This window comes from Oncorhynchus mykiss, chromosome 23 (assembly GCF_013265735.2).
Source record: "Oncorhynchus mykiss isolate Arlee chromosome 23, USDA_OmykA_1.1, whole genome shotgun sequence".
Lineage (NCBI taxonomy): Eukaryota > Metazoa > Chordata > Actinopteri > Salmoniformes > Salmonidae > Oncorhynchus > Oncorhynchus mykiss.
In genome coordinates this window covers 25,865,663-25,888,814 of record NC_048587.1, presented here as the reverse complement: position 1 = coordinate 25,888,814, position 23,152 = coordinate 25,865,663, and the positions used below count along the sequence as shown (strand labels likewise).

Below are 23,152 nucleotides of genomic sequence, written 5' to 3'. Positions count from 1 at the left end.
ATTCCTTTCTTAATGTTCTGCATGCTGCACCCCAGCGAACACAAGCCAGTGTAGCTGTAGTCTATTTGGGGTGTGAACATTAAAACTTAGAAATGTTTCAACGAAATTTGGATTCTTAACTTTAAGAAAAATCCTTAACCGAAAAACAACTAAGAGCATTGAAAGCACGAAGCTCAACTTCCCCACTGTTTGAGTGCCCTGGCTACCATGCTGTGAGCAGCATGAAGTAAACCTGTGCACATGTGTAGATACCATGTGTGACTATGAGAGTTAAGTGCGAGACATTGCAAGGCAAGAAAAATTACGAGATACAGCTTTTGATTGCCGATACAGGCCTAGTGCACAGTTCTGACTGGTGGCTGACCTGCCTAAACTGTGCCCTCCCTTCTCTCTCCTTCCCTCGGTAGCTTGCTAAGATGCAAGTGTTTGATTGTTCTCAGAAATATGGCAACTAGTCTCCTCTGTTCTAAAAATACAGAATCTTATGAGTCGATTCCTAGCGGAATTGAATCTTGACAGTCGACACCGGGAGTCTGTGTGTAAGGAGTCGAGGAATCAATTATTTTGGAGTCGACTCTCCACCACTACGTCATTGTCGTTAACAGTTGGAAAAATGGCAGAGAAAGGCAAGCGACAGTGGTCAAGTCTGACAGTGTTGAGCTACAGTAATGGTAGTACAGGTGCAAATGTTTAACCATCTGAAAGGGGCGCACCGTGAGACCCAAACCATTGCTGGCAGCAGTGCAGCTCATTGCCAATTCACATGGATTAAAAAACTGTAATTGTTTTAATGGAAATCTATTTTTTTTTTTAAATGCAGCTTAAACATTAAGAATGTTTTTCCATTTGTCACATCCCTAGTTTGTAGCTGTCCACTACTGAGCCTAGATGCAAAGTCCCAGTGTGAAATGGCACAAGCGTGTCTGCATACTTCGCATAGCTCACATAATCGGTCTTCTCATTCTTATAGGAACCGTAGCTGCATCAAGAATCAGTCCAAGTAGATTACAATCTGTTTAGTAAAGGGAGGGGGGGTTACAATTGTTTGTTGTGATTGTTCCAATGCTGATACAGCATGCGACTCTCTCTAAAACCAGTCGAAGAACAATTCTGCCAAAATAATCCTACCCCCTAACTTTGAAGCATTGCAGGAGGAAGGTTCACTGTACGTACTGTTAGTAGCCATGTCTCTCGGCATATGTTAGCCATCATGGGAAGAGGGAGTGGTAGTTTAAAGCGGGTGTCCAATAAGGGCTGAGGGCGGGGTCCACCTCCATGGGCCCTAGTAAAAACAGTCTGGCTTTAATTAGCCTGAAGAGCTCGTGCAGCCATAAAGACAGCTCTCTGTAACGATGGGCTGCCTGTGGTAATGTCATTCATTAGAGGGACGATATAGGCTACTGTTTGTGTTGCCAAGGAAAGGAGAGGCTTATGAGCGTCCGTGGAGGGAGGGAAGGAGAAAGCTCTGTTTAAATTGGTCGCCAGGTGAACCCAGTAAACACACAATGGCAGACTGTTGAACAGTGAGCGACAGTAACTGTTCTTGATGCTCAAAAACAGTGGTTTGTGGTTTCAGTTAAGGTCAAAAGGTGAAGTGTCTCGTTCACTTTTAGAGGCTGTCTATTGGTTTGAGGCTGATGGAATAGTCAGAGAAAGTGTCAATTGTGTTTGGGAAACTGTTGGTAAGCAATATGTCAGCCTGTTTTGACATTTTGGTTTGTCATTTCTCTATTTCTCTTCCTCTTTCTTTTTGTCCATCCCCATGCACCTTTGACTCTTACCACCCCCCCTGATTCCATGTCTCACCCTCTTCCCCTTCCCTATCTATCTCCAGGTGTGTACTTGCCCCTGCTGTGGGAGAAGAGTTTCTGTTGGAAGAGTCCCATTGCTCTGGGCTACACGCGCGGCCACTTCTCTGCACTGGTGGCCATGGAGAATGACGGCTTCAACAATCGGGGCGCAGGCGCCAACCTCAATACAGACGATGATGTCACCATCACCTTCCTACCGCTGGTGGACAGTGAGAGAAAGTTGCTCCACATCCACTTCCTCTCAGCACAGGAGGTAGGAGGGAGCGCCCGCTGTGGTATCATGAATATTTATATGGACCCCTGACGGGTTGCTTTTCAAGGATTCTGTCTGAGTCTACTATTCATGATGATTCAAGCTAATTTTGCTATTCATGCTGATTATGTAGTTCTATTATACCATCTGCTAAGTGACTATAGTATGTCGCTATTCTCGTGAAGTGACTGGAATGTGAAAAGTAAGGGGGATTGGCTGCACTAATTGTACTTTTTCTCTGTATGAGAGCATTCTCTAAAATATGAGATGTAGTCTCATGGCTGATGGTTTTCTTGTCTGTGTGTCAGATGGGGAACGAGGAGCAGCAGGAGAAGCTGTTGAGGGAGTGGTTGGACTGCTGCGTGACAGAGGGTGGAGTGCTGGTGGCCATGCAGAAGAGCTCCCGCCGGCGGAACCACCCCCTGGTAACACAGATGGTAGAGAAGTGGCTGGACGGCTACCGACAGATCCGCCCCTGTGCCTCGCTCTCCGACGGTGAGGAAGAGGAGGAGGATGATGAATGACAACTGGAGTAGTCAGGAGTCCACCCTCTTTTACTTACATGGACAAACTGTGAAAGGGCAGGGAATCACCGTACCCTGGCAGAGGACACACATAAGAGACTGACAGAAGAAAAACTTGGGGATGACAGAAATAAAGGATTGTAGATTTCAAACGCTAATGATCTTCTCAAATGTAAATGCATGTGGTTGTTTAAAAAAGTATAAGGAAATATACCAGTATCGGTTTATGATGGGCATCGATGAAAGTACACTTCCTAAATGACTGTCCTTTTTAGTCGTTTTTCCAGGTGAAATAGTTCTTGTTTTTTGACGGGCATGGTCTAGGCCAACATATCTTTGTCAGGGCACCCAACAGAAAACTGCTGCAATTGTGTACTATGAATTTAATTCTTAAAGGGATACTTCAGGATTTTGTCAACAAAGCCCTTTATCTACTTCCCCAGAGTCAGATGAACCCATGGGAGATACCATTTGTCTCTGTATCCAGGAAGTTAGAGGTAGTTTCGCAAGCCAATCCTAACTAGCATTAGCGCAGTGAATGGTATCTACTAGCAGTTATCATAGGCTTTGTCATTGTGCTAATGCTCGTTAGCAACTTCATTCAAATGCAGGGACAAATGGTATCCACGGGTTCATCTGGGGAAGTAGATAAAGGGTTTCATTGACAATCCCCTTAGTAACCCTTTTAAAACTAAGCACTACACATTTGACTAACTGCTTGAATGAAGGTCATTTTCAAAGCTACATAAATGAAGTTCCCTTCTCACCTCAAAGCTAGTGTCACTAAGGTCTTGGAGATCATACACATTGGTGTTTAGTTTACCCTTTTCCCCAGAATGAAGTATTTTCTTGATCTCAACTAATTCTCCTTATGTTTGGGAGCTTTTGAGCCGAGATTGTCGTTTTGTCATTTCTTTCAATCTTGATGTTTTGTGGCAGACCTTTTTGCTGTGAGGAAAATAACCATCTGTGGAAGTTTACTTCAGCACCTCATGTTTGGTGCTTTGGAGGAGTGTGAGTAAGTCACATTCAACGTCTACATTAAAACAATTATCAAGTTTCTTTTTCTCTGTCAAGTTAAACCCATGGTACCTGTGTTTTTTTCCTATAATGTATGCTTCTTGTCTATGTGAACCCATCTTGAATTAAGGTATTTGTGAGACTGCACATGAACCAAAGTTAAAATATCATGGTCATACTTTTTTGTTGGGTTTCCTTGCCATTGAGTTGTACTGTAACTTATTTTGGTGTATTACAATTAGGTATATACACACATTGTGCATCGCCTGTATGTTGCTTTGTAGTAATGCAATAGTTGCAGATTTAGGTAAACGCCTGACCTCACTATAGTGCCAGCTAGGAAAAAAAAAGGAAAAACTTTAATGTCCAATTTATAAAGTCTATGAAATGATAGTGTAGTTTGACCGGTTCAGTATACATTGACTCGTGTGGTGCACCTGGTTATTGATAGGATGTCTAAAAAGGAGAGTACTATAACGGGAACTTCTAAAACCTCCGTGTGGCCAGTAAACCCATTACACCACAAAATCCAGAAAGGGTCAACTGAAGGTCATTACATAAATAAGCAGCAAAGTCAAACACAGAGCCTGATAGAACAGCATTGTTTTTATTTGAACTGCACTGAATTTTATAGATCACCTTGTACAAATACTCACACTTAAAAACCAAACAATCTGTTAGTAGCCTTGTCTTGCTAAAGTCAGGGCACTAGGGATGTTGCTCACAGAGTGCACGATGCCTCCAAGAGCTCCAACTGGCTTTCATTATAAGAACGGCGGGGGGGTTCACATAAGACTATGATTATAAGAACATTTAACTAGGCAATACAAATCTAACAGGACTCTGCAAAAACCTTGAACACCAAAAAACAGAGGTTTGATTTATAAAAATACCACAATGAAGAAAAGGTGGAAACACGCAGAACGATCCAGACTTTTTTTCTTTCAGACAATTTGGGGAAAAAGATTATATCTGCAAAAGTTATTTTTCCTGAGTCAGTAACCTCAATTTCCAAACCCTTTCCTGTCTGGCTGGTGCTACTGTGTAGGTCCTTTTGGTGAGAGAGAAAAAAAAATGGACATTTTAAGAGAGCCCTCTAGCATACAAACACCTGTGACAATGTCCAAATCCATGATGTGGAGGTCCATGTAAAAGCAGAGGTGCTTTTAACAGTTAGAATGGCTTTTGCATGCATTTCTTATTTCAATATTTTAGTGCTAGACCACCACATGATTACTGAATCCGGAGTTGGAATGAAAGTCAATGAATCAACAGTTAAAAGTTTACATTGTCTTAAGATTGCGATAATGACCTTTACAGCAAGTCTCTCAATCCCCTTGTGCGTCAGAACCTGGAGCTTTGAAGAAGCTTTTCAGAGAAACTAGATGTCTAAAAGGAGTTTACCAGATCAAAATCTTCTCTAATATATTGGGTGTTCTCAGGGGTTGAGAGATGTTCACAATGGACAAATTCAAATGGTTTCAGGTCCCATATTCACTTAAATTTGGGCTTATTGTTTTTGTCTCGCACTGGTCATGAGGCTCAAGAGATCTGGCAACCCTGATGTGTCCATCAAATCCTGTCTGTACATTCAGGAACCAGCAACCTACAGGGTGAGAGATGGACTAGGACAGGGTTTAGAGGTCCCCATTGAGACTGCTGATGGCATTGGTAACACCAATTGTCTTTTTCTACTTGTCTGACAACTATGTAATTTCTTAATTTCTTTTTTCACATTGAAGAAGAAAGAGACATATTCATTTGTAGGGTGGTCTCAGAACAGAGGAAAGACAAATAGACACACGTGAACTGAAATGATGGAATGGGGCAGGGTGGGGTTAGAGGAAGGCAAGTAACAGATGATGTCATTGTCCTTCCAAGCTCTCTTATTGGTGGGTCAGTCAAGGTGGACGGGCCTTAACTCTGGCATGCGGTAACAACGTGTCCCAGAAAACAGGAATAAAAAAAATTAAAAGAAGAGGATCCTTGGAACATGAGTTTTGACGGTCCCCACTTTGGAGAAGCAGTTGTGAATATATTCACTGTCCCCACTTGGTTCCGGTGTTCTGTGTGAACCCTAACGATCAGTCTGCTGGTCGAAGAGTGGGTGGGTCAGTTGTGTATATATGAACTCCTTTGTCTCTGGATGCAGAGTTATGGCTCGGTCATGTGCTCTCTCATGGGCTCCCCGTTTTTGTAGGGTTGGTTGGGGGACGGGGCCTGGGAGGGGTGGGTACCGGAGGGCAGGGTGTGGGCGATTGTCACCCCCCCAGGCACCATCCCCTCCATTGGCCCATGGATCCCACCAGAGGCCACACCAGGGGGGTACCTGTGCCAGGGAGACATTGGTGAGGTCACATGGTACCATAACAATACCTCATAGGTTACAACAACCTGATAATCCTTTAAATTGCCATTTTAAGTTGCTACATTTAAAAACATGTGTTGCCTCACATTAGAAAGGAGGCAAAGGATCAAATTCAGTGGTGAATTTTATAATCAAAGAAAGTAAGGTCACACATTGGAGAAAGAGTGTGGTGCAAAACAGACATCACATGAAATCTGAAAACTGATTCAACTCTTACATGTCAATTCAGGATTCAAAACGACCACAAGACCTCATCTGTTGTTCTTGGGAAACTGATAAACGTATCAGAGAAATATATCTTGATTTACTAAACCACTCAGATATCAACAAAATATAGTTATAGTTGGCATAAGGGGATGGTGTAGGGCTAGGGATGGCAGGTCAAGAAAAGATTCCTGATATCTCAGGGGACAAACACTGAACTGTATGAGAAAAAGGGGGGTTTAGAAGAAAAACGATACAAATGTCACAAATATACCCAAGTAGACCTCATACTTCCTGAGCAGGAATATGGAATACAACGCTGACTGTCCTACAATCAAATGGTTGCCATTATGTGCTACCTTGCAATAGATTTGTGTATTATTTGGCATGGTACAAGTGGCTAGGTTTGGCCACAGTTGTTGGCCACATTTGTTGGTTTTGGGGAAGTAAATGAGGGGTGCAATGAGAGGGTGGGCAGAGCAGGTATATTGGGTGGGAAATAAAGCAGACAGACTATACTTTTCAGTATCATGAAAACCAACAGCAGTTCTGCTTTGATCAGCACAGGTGGTCCTGAGCCTATCACTGTGGGTCAGCATCGGTAGTATTTACCTGGTTCTCTATTAGGTATATAATTTGTCTTGCATTCCCCCCGTTCCTATGGCCTGTACCATGGTTTGGTTGACTCGGCTGTGTAAGAGAAGTAGTTCAGTCCAGTTGAGACAGTAGGTAAAGGGTGAGAGACTGAGAGGTCAATACTGTGAATTCCTGACAAACAATAGCAGGGGATGGTAGTAGCTAATCAATGTTTCCCCATAGCGCTTCATTTCCACTATATGCCACTACGGAAACCAAGACTAAAATACCACCAAGGTTAAATAGAAAAGACAAGAAGTTATCATATATTGAATACAGGGAACAACAAAGTATATATCTGAGCATGGAAATTACTCCTGCTGTACCAATTTAAAAAATAAAAAAAACGTATCCCCCTTTTTATCAAAATGATTAAGTCCTGCTTATGTGGATAAATACGCAAGAGGAGGTGGACCTGACCAAAAATAAGGGTTTCCCTACATAACTGTCAGTTTGGTTGTGATTGATACCTGTACGCGGCACCGTTGAGTTCGGGGTGCATTTGCTGCTGTTCCACTGTCCAAGGAGCCGTGGTAACAAAGAACTCCTTGTTGACACAGTTTCGTAAACTGTCGGGAATACGGCCTGCGTCGGAAAAACCAAAACATTCCAGTTAAGAATCAGCTCCAAATGGGTTTATAAGTGTGATAAATATGTGTGTGTGTGTGTGTGTGTGTGTGTGTGTACCAGTGACGGCTCTGCGTATCTCTGTGGCGGCTGCCTCTCTCATCTCCAGCGAGGCCTGTTCACTGTACCAGGCCGTGTGAGGAGTACAGATCAGGTTAGGAGCATCCTTCAGAGGACCCTGGGTAAAACTAAACACACCAGAGAAAGGGATTGGCTAACTGAACTGGATAATGGAGTTGACAAAGTTATCTTTTCACACAGATAAACACACCCTCACCTGAAGGGTTCTGACTCATGGACGTCCAGGGCGGCTCCCCGTATCCTGCCCTCTTTCAGGGCCTGAGCCAAGGCCTTCTCATCCACCAGACCTCCCCGCGCAGAGTTAACCAGAAACGCACCCTGGCGCATCTTAAACAAAAGTAAACCCGTTTTACTAACATCAAATAGATAGTAGATATCTGCGATGAGATTAAGTGATATTCACTCTCCTGGAGAATACACATGTTGGAGCCCACTTGTACAGTATGTGCCTGCAGTGGTGCTTTCAACCATAAAGCCCTAAGGTGCAGTATGCTCCTCGTACCAACATAAAGCCCTGCAGTATGCTCCTCGTACCAACAGCTTAGATTCAAATCACAAAGAGCTAATGGAATAAAACTTCTGTGTACCAAAAGAGAGAGACAGAGATGAAATGAGAGTATCTGGATAAAAGTAATCCCTTCATCTTGACAAAAGCTGAAATTCAGGGTCCTAGTTGTATCTGATCTGTAAAAGGCACAAGCCATAGACACGAACGCACATACAAACACAAAGATCTTTTGGCAACAAAGTAGTGATGTTCTTTAAGAAACTTTTCTATGGTTTATATGAATATATAATTAGCACGTTAACCAGGTTCTGCCTTGATGAGACCGCCCCTCACATTTCAAAGAGGAAATGGATGTTAGTCTTCTACAGCAGCATGCAGTTTTAAAAGCGGACTGTAGGTGGCAGTGTTGATCACCAACTTGGCCACGAGGCTGGGTGCACAGCACTGTACTGTACATGGTAAATGATGGCCTATTTTAGCATTGTGTATGTGTGTGTATGGGTGTATGTTTTAATTGCCTGCAAGTGTGTGTACCTGTTTGATGGTGAAGTCGTTGATGAGGTGGTGGTTGTGTTCATTCAGGTTGCAGTGCAGGGAGACACAGTCACTCTGGTAGAGCAAGTCCTGCAGGGTGTAGACACGCTGAACACCTAGCGAACGCTCCAGACCGTCCTGCAGGTACGGGTCGTAGAAGATCACGTTGAAGCCAAACACCTTGGCCCGCACTGCCACCGCCTGCCCTGAACGACCTGTAGACGTACACATGAATACAGTGTCAGAAAAGGATCACAAAGTTATGGCTGTGTGTGTATGTGGACCAAGCACTATCACAACTGAGTGTGTTCTTGCCAAATACCAACATCTCCTGTGACTCACCAAAGCCAATGAGGCCCAGCGTTTCTCCTCGGATCCTCGCGGCTCCGGATGCCACCTCTCTGATCTGCTCCACGCTCTGGACCCGTGTGCCCTCCCGGAGCGCCTGGTACAGCCAGGTGTTCCGCCGGTACAGGTTGAGAATGTGGCACAGAGTTGAGTCTGCTGTCTCCTCCACCGCCGCCGATGGGATGTTACACACCGCGATGCCTGGCAAAGGGAAGACAGGATGAGAGAAGAAGAACACCAAAAATGTATAGAAGCCCTGTGCACAGCAATGTGCTGGTTATGGAAGGAACAACTAAGTATCCAAGAAACATGTAGAAACATGTCCCCACTTGGAAAGGCAATGACTGAAATTGATTCAAATTGTAGCGTTTCATAATTATAGTGAAAACAATTTTTAAATGAAAGACACATTTTACACCAGGTTACTATGTTTATTGAAGATTTTTGTTTGAATTATTAAGTGACATGCCTGGGGCAAAAAGGACATCTGTGGGGGACTATTTCTTAATAATGCTTTCACGGTTGTCTGTGTATTTAGGGGATAATACTTCAACTACATATGCTATGTACTGAAGTATACAAGAAGTGTTTGGTTAGGCTACATTCCATAAAGTCTTGGCTGCAGTGCTGAGGAGTGGGTTGTTGTTGTTTCTATGTTGTGTCTGTCATATTGGCCGATGCAATAAAATGTCCCCTTAGAGGATCAATAAAGTTTGATCTTATACCTCTCTCCTCTCTGTTTCCCTCTCTTACCCATCTCTCCGGCTGCCTTGATGTCGATGTTGTCGTAGCCGCTGCCGATGCGGATGATGATGCGTAGAGCCTTGAATTTCTCCAGGTCTTCTCTGGTCAAGGTGATGGTGTGGTACATCATGGCCCCTACTGCCTCGTTCAGCACCTGATGGAGAGGCACCTTCATCATCATCGTCATCATTAAAGGCTTTTCATTATTATGTTTAACATTTTTGAATAAACCCTTTTTTTTTGGTGTATGTGTTCATGTGTACGTGTCAAAAGCCCTGCGTTGTCAGAATGTGTATATGGAAACAAGGTGAGGGTGGAGACGGGCAGGGTCATAAACTGGATTGATGTTTTATCCAGATCCCCAGATACCATAGCAAGTGCACCCTGTCAAGGGTTTTTTGGTAAATAATATATTTAAATTCTCCTCAGGCTAACTGCATTAGCTTGGCCTGCCAGATTAGCATAGCTGTGACTTTCCATAACGGTTTTATTAGAGCTAGCTGGAGTCAGCACTAGATGCTAATTCAAGGTTAAATCTCTCCTCGTGCATTCATCTATGCTTAGGCTGTGTTGCTAGCCAGAGGCAAGTTTGGCTGGAGACAATACGTCCTGTGGGTTGAAATGGCCAATGCTGTGTGAGTCATTAAGCAAGTAATCACTGAGCAATGTGTCAGACTAAATGAAAAAACTGAACGAGTGATTATTTTTATAACGATGGTGGACCAGTATTAAAATATACAGAAGTTGTAAAAAAGCAGTTTGATATGGCATAGAGGGATGGACTCAACCCAATAGATGTTTTTCAGAATTTCTTATCCAGATCAAAACGTTGCGAGGAGAGTTTGTGTGGTGTGGAATGGTATCAGTACACCACTCTATTGTACAGATCAAAGCTGATATAACGCTAAAGACTCATTTGTATCAATTCACTCACAGTCCACAAACAGATGGTTAAACTGCTTACATTGTTCTGACATCAGAGGGAGAGATAACACGCTAGCACGCAAACCCTTTAGCCTACACAACAAAACACGAGAGTGATAAGTCAGCACCAAAACACGACGAGAGCACGCTAGCACTGCTTTGAAAATGGATAGTGAGTCATTGTAACCTCCTAATAGTGCTCTAATGCTATGTAATTCACTGGGGAGAAATATACAGATTCAGGCTCCTGTCAGGGAACTAACTTGGCTCATCTTTCTCAGGCGATGCATGCAGAGAGGCAGTAGTGTGCGTTTCAGTATGTATGATGAAAGTGGGTGGATTTGTGTCTTTGAGAGGTGAGGTCTGTGTGTGTATGTGTAAATGTGAGTCAGCGTGTGTGTGTATGGTTTGGTTTGTATTTGAGCCTCTGTGTTTGAGACAATGTTAGTGGGTTGTTTGCGTGTGAGTGTGCGGCCCTTTCTCCTTTCGTGTGTGTGAAGTGCCACTTCCGCTGTCTCTGCTGACTCGTAGACAAAAGGCGGGAGCTCTGTCAATATTTCTACACCCAGGGTAGGCTGCCTCGCTGTGTAATGTATGTGCAAACAACAGCTGTTTGGACAGAAAGCCTTGGTGTGTGTGAACAGGGTAGCACAGAGAGGCCAGGGTCCAGAGAGAAGCATGTCAAGAGGTCAACAGAACCCGGGACCCGTTTTTCCTCTCACTTTCTCCTTCCCTCCATCCATCTAGCCTTTTCTATTTTCCAATCTCACTTGCTCCCTCTCTGTGCGTTACACCCAAATATAAATATATTTTTTTAAATGGTTCAAAATCTCCTTTTCTGACAAAAGATGTCAACAAACCTTGTTGACAAGATCACAGACAACATGATTATCACGGATTGTTTGGGCTTTTGACGCTGATCAACTGTAAGGTCAACATACACAATACATGGAAATTGCTTTGCTTTGTTAAAGGTGCAATATACAGAAATTGCACCGCCATTTCCTAGTTGCAGAAATTCAAACAGTTGTCAGGTTCAAATCCAAATCAAATGTTATTTGTCACATGCGCCGAATACAACCGTACTTACAAGCCGTTAACCAACAACGCAGTTTTAAGAAAACATAATTAAAGAGCAGCAGTAAATAACAATAGCGGTGCTACATACAGGTGGTAGTGGTACAGAGTCAATGTGTGGGGGCACCGGTGTCGAGGTAATTGAGGTAATATGTACATGTAGGTAGAGTTATTAAAGTGACTATGCATAGATAAAAACAGAGAGTAGCAGCAGGGTAGAAGGGGGGGGGGGGGGTGGCTGAAGTCTTCGATAATTGTCAGGGCCTCCCTTTGACACCGCCTGGTACAGTATTCCTGGATGGCAGCAAGCTTGGCCCCAGTGATGTACTGGGCCGTTCGCACTACCCTCTATAGTGCCTTGCGGTCGGAGGCTGAGCAGTTGCCATACCAGGCAGTGATGCAACCAGTCAGGATGCTCTCTATGGTGCAGCTGTCGAATCTTTTGAGGATCTGAGGACCCATGCCAAATCTTTTCAGTTTCCTGCGGGAGAGTAAGTTTTGTCGTACCCTCTTCATGACTGTCTTGGTGTGCTTTGACCATGTTAGTTTGTAGGTGATGTGGACACCAAGAAACTTGAAGCTCTCAACCTGCTCCACTACAGCCCCGTCGATGAGAATGGGGGTGTGCTTGGTCCTCCTTTTCCTGTAGTCCACAATCATCTCCTTTGTCTTGATCACGTGTTGGAGTCGTGCCTGGCCGTACAGTCATGAGTGAACAGGGTGTACAGGAGGGGACTGAGCATGCACTCCTGAGGGACCCCCATGTTGAGGATCAGCGTGGGGGATGTATTGGTACCTATCCTTACCACCTGGGGGCGGCCTGTCAGGAAGTCCAGGATCCAGTTGCAGAGGGAGGTGTTTAGTCCCAGGGTCCTTAGCTTAGTGACGGGCTTTGAGCGCACTATGGTGTTGAATGCTGAGCTGTCGTCAATGAATAACCTTCTCACATAGGTGTTCCTTTTGTCCAGGTGGGAAAGGGCAGTGTGGAGTGCAATAGAGATTGCATCATCTGTGGATCTGTTGGTGCGGTATGCAAATTGGAGTAGGTCTAGGGTTTCTGGGATATTTGTCACATGATAATGATCAGCCTTTCAAAGCACTTTGTGGCTACAGACGTGAGCGCTATGGGTGAGTAGTCATTTAGGCAGGTTACCGTAGTGTTCTTGGGCACAGGGACTATGGTGGTCTGCTTGAAACATGTTGGTATTACAGACTCGGACAGGGAGATGTTGAAAATGTCAGTGAAGACACTTGCCAGTTGGTCAGCACATGCTCGGAGCAAACGTCCTGGTAATCCGTCTAGCCCTGAGGCCTTGTGAATGTTGACCTGTATAAAGGTCTTACTGACGTCGCCTGCCGAGAGCGCGATCACACAGTTTTCCGGAACAGCTGATGTTCTCATGCATGTTTCAGTGTTACTTGCCTCGAAGCAAGCATAGAAGTAGTTTAGCTCGTCTGGTAGGCTTGTGTCACTGGGCAGCTCTCGGCTGTGCTTCCCTTTGTAGTATGTAATAGTTTGCCACATCCAACAATTGTTGGAGCCGGTGTAGTACGATTCGATCTTAGTCCTGTATTGACGCTTTGCATGTTTGATGGTTCGTCGGAGGGCATAGCAAAGTTTCTTAGAAGCTTCCGGGTTAGAGTCCCGCTCCTTGAAAGCAGCAGCTCTACCCTTTAGCAATGTGACAAAACAAGCAGTCATTGTGCAGAGAATCATTGTACCATCTAACCCGCTGTGACATATATTTTATATGACCAAATTTGTATTTTCAGCTGTTTGAAGCTGGTGAGCAAAACTGAATGCAAAAGACGCAAAAAATTAAGAATGGGAAGCATAGAAATAGTACACATAGAACAGATCTACCGCTTCTTAGCCTTACTTTCAATTATAATGACAGATCTATAACTCACATTTATATGTGAATTTGGTCGCATCGCCCAAAAAGTTACATATTGCAGCTTTAAACTTTTTGCACATTTAGTACTGTATACAAAGAGGGGAAGATTTGATGACATTAAATCATAATGAAATCACTGGGAGAGCCAGTATACTCTACTGCAATATCAGTTTTATGTCACAGAAAGAGAAGAGGAGGAGGGGGGAGGATACAGGGGAAAAGGAGGAGAGGGAGGTGAAAAGAGCTACAGTTTGAATTGAGGGCATGCACATTGTTAAGGCTTATTCTTTTGTGGAAGCCCATGCAGTCTCAGTGTATAGCATGTGCATGTATGTGTACGCATGCTTGTGTCAGTGCCTGAAACAGTGTGTGTGGGCGTACGTGGGTAAGTGTGTGTTGTACCTTCTCATGGATCTCCTGTGTGGACTGGGCATCACAGAAGGCGACAGTGGCCAGGTCTTTGAGGATGGGCATCTCGACTGTACAGTCACGTCCATCCAACAGGGCCACTAGGGGGCGAGGGTGCATGGGCCCATTCATGATCTGGGGACGGATACCTACAGACAGAGAGAGACAGAGAGATAGAGACAGAAAGAGAGAGAGAGGTTTTAATAATGGAGCCTCCCTAAAGCACACAGCAGTTACAGTAGAGTACTGTAAGACACACAGCAGTTAAAGTAGAGTACTGTAAGACACACAGCAGTTACAGTAGAGTACTGTAAGACACACAGCAGTTACAGTAGAGTACTGTAAGACACACAGCAGTTAGACAGACAGGGAACCTCATGAAAACCTGAAGGGTCGGAGATTGTCAAAAAATAAACCACATGGGAGTATAGACTGCCATGTGCAGAGTCTCTTTTTAACAGAACAGAACCTTCTCCTAGACATTGGATGTGCGTATGCAATCTTTTCACAACCATGCACATAAACAAGACGTTTCATGTGAAGACTGACAGTTTGATACAATGAATGCTCTGACTCAAACTGGACTGAGTTCTCTTCTCCACTATCATCTCCCTCTCACCTAGTAAGACAGATCAATAACACACACTCAACACTTCTTGAAATAACCAACACCTCTTCTATGTCTCATGATGTGACTCCAGATACCAGGGAACAAGGCCTTTCACCCCATGAGGTCACTCCCACCCTATCACAACCCTGCAGGGGCAGTTTGTGTGTGTACGCACACACACCTAAGCAATCACACACGCACTTGTCTTCTGTATCTGTTACAGCCTCATACTATAGACCACAATCTCTCAACCTTCTGCACACACCGCACAATACCACCATCCCTGGAGCTTCAATGGTAACACACCAGTGAGCTACAGTACCTAGCCAACTCCAGATGTACAATTCAATAAGGAAACAGAGGGAAAAAAAAGAGAAGAGTGACTGGACAGAATGGAACAAAAAAAAGGAAAGTGGGGAAGTGAACACCATCGCTCCCTACTGCTGTTGTCATGGTGATTACAGGATTTGGGCAGGATTATAAAATATTTTATTTAGTGGCATCTGTGCTGCTGGGGAGCAGATCTGAGCTTTTCTCTCGGCACTCTGTCTCCAGAACTGTAACCTGTGCCCGTTGAATGAGAACACAAGATAGCATCAGGAATACAAAAAGAGAATACAAAGAAATGTGTCAGAATGTAACACCAAAATATTTTGCTTCACAATAACACTCTTTTGTTCTCCATTAGTTTTTTTTTTTGTAATAACAAAAAACAGCTAACCACTAAATCCTAAACTGAACCCAGCCTAGTAAATGTATGAATTTTCACCTTGGTGGCAGTAACCAGGGAGGGTGAAATCATAAGGGGATGGTAGGGGAACATATTTTCACACAGTACACCCTATAGAACGCACCTACAGACATCCTGTATTATGTCACAGCTGTGACAGACTGCCCGTATCCACTGAGGTCCCCAACGAGCCATGTGAGTGTGGAGGAGCTCGGAAAGGCTGGTGCATAGATTTGATCATGGGCTAGTGTGTCAGTCACTGTGTCAATAAACTCTCACTGCCTTGTACATGAAGGAGTGCAGAGGAAGGATATTGCCATGACAACATTGCTCTTTACAATTGAGTGAATAGGGTACCTACAGCATCAATATCCCTGGAAGAGTGAGGTCAATATAGCTATAGTGCTCCACAGAGACACACCAGAGTCTCCTAATACCCCCATTAACATAGCACAGAATGGGTGAAAATAACTTATTTCAAATACCCTATTAGCTGGGAGCAGAAGGTCTCTCTCCTTCTGTATAGCTGTGTGCTCGGGTGTGGCTGAAACGGCCAAATCTACTCATTTGAAGGGGTGTCCACATATATCTTTGGCCATGTAGTGTATTTGCTGCAGTGTGCAGGTCCAATAGGCCTTATGGTTGGGAAGATATTCTCTCTCCCTCCCTCCCCTCATAAGAGCCTGGCACAAAACTGGCAACACTGTAGGAAGTGGGTCAATATACTTACGATTCATTATTACCTTGTGGCTAATACTAGCACCCTAATAAGACCGAATAAGAAGCTGTGCTAAATACACGATACATTGCTGGTTAATTAGCTACTAATGAGAGCCTAATGAGGTCCTAAAACCTGGTCACAAATTCTGAAGAGCTTCTTAAAGCAGCCTGGGAGAAAAGAACATGAGGCAAGTCACGCATCCACCCTGTGTGAAATGCAAGTCACATCACGTCAAATGTGCTACAGCGCCATACTGTGCCAATATGTTCTTAATGACATAATGCAATACTAATGTATGCATACATGTTCTGGATAATCTGAAAATAGAGTGAAGATTAACAGATATGCACACACACGCACAAGTGCACAAACTAACCAGTACACACACACACATACAGTGCCTTCAGAAAGTATACAGACCCCTTGACTTTTTACACATATTGTTACCTCAGCAACCTTATTTCCTCAGCAATCTACACACTATACCCCCTAATGACAAAACAAAAATACATTATTTACATAAGTATTCAGACCCTTTGCTATGAGACTCGAAATTGAGCTCAGGTGCATCCTGTTTCCATTGATCACCCTTGAGATGTTTCTACAACTTGATTGGAGTCCACCTGTGGTAAATTCAATTGATTGGACATGATTTGTAAAGGCACACACCTGTCTATATAAGGTCCAACACTTGACAATGCATGTCAGAGCAAAAACCAACCCATGAGGTAGAAGGAATTGTCCTTGGAGCTCCGAGACAGGATTGTGTCGAGGCACAGATAATCAAATCAACTAACATTTTATTGGTCACATACACATGGTTAGCAGATGTTAATGCGAGTGTAGTGAAATGTTTGTGGTTCTAGTTCCGACCATGCAGTAATATCTAACAAGTAATCTAACAATTTCTCAACAACTACCTTATACCCACAAGTGTAGAATATAATAATAAGAAGAATATGTACATAAAAATATATGTGGATGAGCGATGGCCGAACGGCATAGGCAAGATGCAGTAGATGGTATAGAGTACAGTATATACATATGAGATGAGCAATGTAGGGTATGTAAACATTATATAAGTGGTGGCATTGTTTAAAGTGGCTAGTAATACATTTATTACATCCATTTTGTAATTATTAAAGTGGCTAGAGATTTGAGTCAGTACGTTGGCAGCAGCCACTCAATGTTAGTGATGGCTGTTAACACTGATGGCCTTGAGATTGAAGCTGTTTTTCAGTCTCTCGGTCCCAGCTTTGATGCACCTGTACTGACCTCGCCTTCTGGATGATAGCGGGGTGAACAGGCAGTAACTTGGGTGGTTGTTGTCCTTGATGATCTTTTTGGCCTTCCTGTGACATTGGGTGGTGTAGGTGTCCTGGAGGGCAGGTAGTTTGCCCAAGGTGATGCGTTGTGCAGACCTCACTACCCTCTGAAGAGCCTTACGGTTGTGGGCGGAGCAGTTGCCGTACCAGGCGGTGATACAGCCCAACAGGACGCTCTCGATTGTGCATCTGTAAAAGTTTGTGAGTGTTTATGGTGACAAGCCAAATTTCTTCAGCCTCCTGAGGTTGAAGAGGCGCTGCTGTGCCTTCTTCACCACGCTGTCTGTGTGGGTGGGACCATTTGTTTGTCCGTGATGTGTACGCCAAGGAACTTTCCACCTTCTCCACTACTGTCCCGTCGATGTGATTAGGGGGCTGCTCTCTCGGATGTCACCTCCTCCCTGTAGGCTGTCTAGTCGTTGATGATAATCAAGCTGTAGTGTTGTCTGCAAACTTGATGATTGAGTTGGAGGCGTGCATGGCCACGCAGTCATGGGTGAACAGGGAGTACAGGAGAGGGCTGAGAACGGACCCTTGTGGGGCCCCAGTGTTGAGGATCAGCGGGGTGGAGATGTTGTTTCCTACCCTCAACACTTGGGGGCAGACTGTCAGAAAGTACAGGACTAATGATGAGTTTGGAGGGTTTTTTGGTGTTAAATACTGCGCCGTAGTCGATGAACAACATTCTTACATAGGTATTCCTCTTGTCCAGATGGGTTAGGGCAGTGTGCAGTGTGATTGCGATTGCATCGTCTGTGGACTAATTGGGGCGGTAAGCAAATTGGAGTGGGTCTAGGGTGTCAGGTAGGTGGAGGTGATATGGTCCTTGACTAGACTCTCAAAGCACTTCATGATGACGGAAGTGAGTGCTACGGGGCGATAGTCATTTAGCTCAGTTCAGTTACCTTAGCTTTCTTGGGAACAGGAACAATGGTGGCCCTCTTGAAGCGTGTGGGAACAGCAGACTGGGATAAGGATTCATTGAATATGTCCGTAAACACACCAGCCAGCTGGTCTATGCATGCTCTGAGGACGCGGCTAGGGATGCCGTCTGGGCCAGCAGCCTTGCGAGGGTTGACACGTTTAAATGTTTTACTCACGTTGTCTGCAGTGAAGGAGAGCCCGCTGTGGGTACAATATCACCGATGCTGACAGCCCACTTGGAATTTGCCAAAAAGCACCTAAAGACTCTCAGACCATGAGAAACAAGATTTAACTCTTTGGCCTGAATGCCAAGCGTCAAGTCTGGAGGAAACCTGGCACCATCCTTACGGTGAAGCATGGTGGTTACAGCATCATGCTGTGGGGATGTTTTTCAGCAGCAGGGACTGGGAGACTTGTCAGGATCAGGGAAAGATGAACAGAGCAAAGTACAGTGAGATCCTTAATGAAAACCTGCTCCAGAGCCATCAGTACCTAAGACTGGGGCGAAGGTTCACCTTCCAACAGGACAACGACCCTAAGCACACAGCCAAGACAATGCAGGAGTGGCTTCGGGACAACTCTCAATGTCCTTGAGTAGCCAGCTAGAGCCTGTACTTGAACATCTCTGGAGAGACCTGAAAATAGCAGTGCAGCAACGCTCCCCATCCAACCTCACAGAGTTTGAGAGGATCTGCAGAGAAGAATTAAATACAGGTGTGCCAAGCTTGTAGTGTCACACCCACGAGGACTCAGGGCTGTAGTCGCTGCCCAAGGTGCTTCAACAAAGTACTAAATAAAGGGTCTGAATACTTATGTAAATATAATATTTCAGTTATTTTGAAAAATATCTAAATTAGCAAAAGGTCCTAAAATCCAGTTTTTGTCCTGTTGTTATGGGGCATTGTGTGTAGATTGAGTGAAAAAAACTATTGTATCGATTATACGATAAGGCTTAACTCAGCTGGTCCAGGACCAGTGCTTGTGCAACCCACGTGGTTCTGTGAACCACACTCATGTGATAAGTAACATTGCCAGAGACACCAAGACTTAGCTACCCAAGCAGTGATTCCCAACCAATTTGCAAACAGGAACAGACAGCTAATAGGGTCGGACTCTCTCCCTTGAGGATCACTGAAATGAAAACTACCCAGGGAAAACTATGAAGTTCCTAGTTGTGACGTGAAACTATGAAGTTCGTAGGTCCCGATATTTTTCCTCCGCCGGGAACTTGTGTGTTCCGGGAACCAGACACAGTTGTTACAGTTGTGTGTCCAATCAAACCCACCACCACAGCTGGTCCTAAGATCAGCACTTACAGGCTTCTAATCCAACTTGGCAATGTGTCTCACCCTCCTCTGTACTAAAGGCACTGGTCTGTTTAGCACCGTGGGAGTTTGGCAGGCTAGCCTGAGCCCCACCCAACACCTGTGTCATAGGAAACCATTGCAGGGGTAAACACTAGTCAAAACAGGGTGGAGAGACTCCACACTAGACAAAATATTAGGCTTATTTTGAGGAAAAATAAAATAAAATGCACCCTTTGTTTTAGTGAATAAAGATGCCACTAACTTTTGAAGCCACCAATTTGATACAATGATACACCTCATAGTTAATAGATAATCAATTACTACACCCTGAGCTACGTAATGGTCTATTTGCTTAAGTGGAAACAAATGTAGACAATTTTACGAGGATTTCCTCTGCATTATTATCACAGAACACTAACACAACCAATAGATGACGTTGCTCTGAGACTCACAAGGGAGTGTGTCACCACCATGCAGTGTTGCTGTGCTACTGCTCCCGGGATGACCTTGAGATTGACACCAGGCCAGTATGAACGAAGCTGTTAGAGAGCAGAGAGACATGAGCATCCAACCACAGATAAAGCCCAGATTTTCTGCCACTAAAAACCTTTCTGGATTCTGACAACAGAAATAGAAAAAAACATGAATAGAAATGTGCTTTTCCCTCAGAGAATACGATGGGGTGTCTAGTTCCCATTTGGATGCCTGATCAGACAACTCTTATTCTCCGCTGCCAGAGGGCGAGAGTCACAGATTTAGAGGAGAATCGTATCCAAATGAGAGCAGAACAATTGAGAAACAATCCCTCATTTTAATTTTCTCATCAGTTTCTCTTGGAACTTGAGTTGTATTTCATTAGTAGCTGCCATCCTATTGTATGCAGTCATTTGTAAGCTAACTCACTTTGTACCCTTTTTCAAAGCACCCTTCAAATAAAATAATTAGTGATATGATGTGATATTTCTGTGTGCCTCATTTCCCCGTTCCTTTAAAAGACTCTAGCTGTCAGCTGTTTGTACGAGTTTCCTGACACAAGACCCAGCTTTGAGGTAGAAGTGAACCACCTTGAGACACCAAAGACTGTCTCACATACCCGATACGTTGTTGTTTACATGCTGCATATCTCCAGCAACAATGTCCTATCTGGAAACAAACAGTTCAGCATACTTGCTAATAAAACAGTGAGATAGTTTGACTAAATAAGGGAGTGTTGCACTCCCCCTATCTTCCGATCAGGTTTTCCGCAATATATTATGGGGAGAAATGTGCAGGGTTATTCAAATATCCGAACAGACTTTAGTATTCAAATACTTGTGTGAGTATTTATTTTTGTAAGAAAAAAAATGATAACACTGAAAAGGCCTTTTCTAAATTTTATTAAAATATCCATGTGACTTTGTTGCATACATGAATATACCATGACATTTCAAATAATACATATATTTTTTGTTTACTTTTACCCAATTTCACGGTATCCAATCTTGTCTCATCCCTGTAACTCCTGAACGGACTCGGGAGAGGCGAAGGTCGAGAGCCATGCGTCCTCCAAAACACAACCCAACCAAGCCGCACTGCCTCTTGACACAATGCCCACTAACCCGGAAGCCAGCCGCACCAATGTGTCACACCAACGTGTCGGAGGAAACACCGTACACCTGGCGACCGCTTCAGCGTGCACTGCGCCCAGCAACTTTTCAATTTAGTTATGACGTGCCCCATAAAAAGACTGGTAGCCGACCGGTAGCCTTCACCTGTGTAGCTTGTTGTTTATGTTAGCCAATCAAATCGGCAAAGAGGCTCAATGTCTAGCTAGTGGAGAGTTTGTTTACTAATGCCATGCAAGATGGGAATTAAATTATGAAATTAAAGTTAGCAAAATGAGAAAAAGTAGGCTACAATGACCAACCAACAGGTAGGTTGTAATTTTATCTGAATAATTGGGGAGAAATCACAACATGTGGCCTCAATTAGCCTAGCTAGCTATATCTAACTGGCTCCTCTAGTCAAGACAGGCAGTTATATGAGATGGATAAATAACATTGTGGTTCCTACACGTTAGCTAGTCTTGTCTGTGGCCGAGTTGCCTCTCTCTCCTTCCGTCTGCTCGCACTAATCTGACCACACACACCGGCACCTCTGCAGCTGCACCAAGAGCGCCAGCCTCTCTCCCTTGAACAGCAGTGCTCAGGTTAAAAACGGAAGTATACATAAACAAACATATACAAAAAAATATATGTATTTCGAATACCCTGATATCCGCCAACAATGTATGATTCTATTCGAATAGTAAAAAAAAAAAAAAAAAATCAAACCCCCATCCCTAATTATGGAAATAGCTCGTAATAGCTCGCAGCCACAACGACTCAAATGTGTGTGTGAAGGAGTCAATATTTCTACCCTGGCCTCAAGTCATCAGCCCGTTGAACAATAAAAAACTGAGAAAACAAAAGGAAGTGAGGAGGATTTTCCATGGCATGGTGATGTCAGGGCTCTGCCGCGGTGCGGTCGCCGAGCTCAGAATGGGGTTTTATAGAAACTGCTCTCTTTCCTACTGTAGATGAAGAGCCAAGACGGCTCAATGGCTTAGGACCAACAGCTGGTTCTTGTTACCTAGCAACTCCCTAGCTGAGGCCATGGTTACAGGTTGGCTCAGAGTGGGGGTCTCACTCTCCTGACTCAATATGGCAACCAGTGGTGAGACAGACATCTTCACTCAAACTAACAGGCCTCCAAAACTGGTACACCGAGAGAAAGAGGTTCTGACTCCAACTAAGAAAATAACAAAGAGAGGTATGTGAATGTGTTATGTCTTTGTGTATCAATATATGCCAGGAGAATGAATAAGTGTAATGTGTCTCTTTGGCTGGTCAGTAGCCAAAAGCAGCATGGTTTAAGTCCTGGTGCAGAGACAGTACATGGATGGGTAGTGAGACGGCAGCGTTTCTCTCTCTGGAGTTCTCTCTCATTTCTACTGGAGCTCTGCCAGAGCACTGGAACATTGCACTGCCTCAGAGGGCCAATTCTCAATCCACATGCATAAAATTAAAAATAAAAAAACATGCACAATACACATGGACACACACAAAACACCGTTTCCCGTTACACCTCCTCTAACCCCCTATATAGAATGAATAAGGAAAAGGTCAGGACTCACTATTGTACAGGATAAATCAGCACGGGGCCATAACATGAGTTAAGGTGCATACTGTGTGTGTATATGCGTGTATGTGAGAAAGAGAGAGAGAGCAAGAGGGTAAAGAACATATCTTCTTTTGTTAGCAGGTTTTCCCCTTCCAGACCCCATCTGGACCATATCGGCGCCCTGCCCCGCCCCCCACACCCCACACACACACCCTATCCCCCCAGTAGACACACAAAGCCCCTGCTTGTCCTCCCTCTGCCTGCCATCCTTCCCCTCTCATCACCACCCTGCTGCCCCTGCCCTGTCACCAACCAACCCCTCCCCTGTCACCAACCCCACCAACCAGCCCCTACCCTGCCCTGTCACCAACCCCACCAACCAACCCCTCCCCTGCCCTGTCACCAGCCCCACCAACCAACCCCTCCCCT

The 23,152-nt window shown here is 44.3% G+C and overlaps 2 protein-coding genes across 10 annotated transcripts in view; one reads left to right on the top strand and one right to left on the bottom strand.

Annotated features, from left to right (window-relative positions):
- Window positions 1–3,859, top strand: part of LOC110502495 (ubiquitin thioesterase Zranb1) — a 47,519-nt gene extending 43,660 nt beyond the window's left edge. For both annotated transcript variants that reach the window (XM_036960039.1, XM_021580551.2), the window contains exons 9-10: window positions 1,835–2,064; window positions 2,373–3,859. In XM_036960039.1, coding sequence (XP_036815934.1) covers window positions 1,835–2,064; window positions 2,373–2,588 — 446 coding nt within the window. In that variant the 3' untranslated portion in view covers window positions 2,589–3,859. The remainder of the gene's footprint in view (window positions 1–1,834; window positions 2,065–2,372) is intronic.
- Window positions 3,860–4,194: 335 nt separating this feature from the next.
- ctbp2a (C-terminal binding protein 2a) overlaps window positions 4,195–23,152 on the bottom strand; it is a 119,661-nt gene continuing 100,703 nt past the window's right edge. For 5 of the 8 annotated variants that reach the window (XM_021580544.2, XM_021580548.2, XM_021580545.2 and 2 more), the window contains 8 exons: window positions 13,960–14,114; window positions 9,668–9,812; window positions 8,909–9,115; window positions 8,567–8,781; window positions 7,721–7,851; window positions 7,504–7,631; window positions 7,287–7,401; window positions 4,195–5,937 (listed from right to left, as the gene is read on the bottom strand). In XM_021580544.2, the coding sequence (XP_021436219.2) occupies window positions 5,763–5,937; window positions 7,287–7,401; window positions 7,504–7,631; window positions 7,721–7,851; window positions 8,567–8,781; window positions 8,909–9,115; window positions 9,668–9,812; window positions 13,960–14,114 (1,271 nt within the window). In that variant the 3' untranslated portion in view covers window positions 4,195–5,762. Of the gene's footprint in view, window positions 5,938–6,193; window positions 6,249–6,792; window positions 6,871–7,286; window positions 7,402–7,503; window positions 7,632–7,720; window positions 7,852–8,566; window positions 8,782–8,908; window positions 9,116–9,667; window positions 9,813–13,959; window positions 14,115–23,152 lie in introns of all 8 variants that reach the window. The other 3 variants (XR_002470335.2, XM_021580546.2, XM_021580547.2) reach the window with 3 other exon arrangements.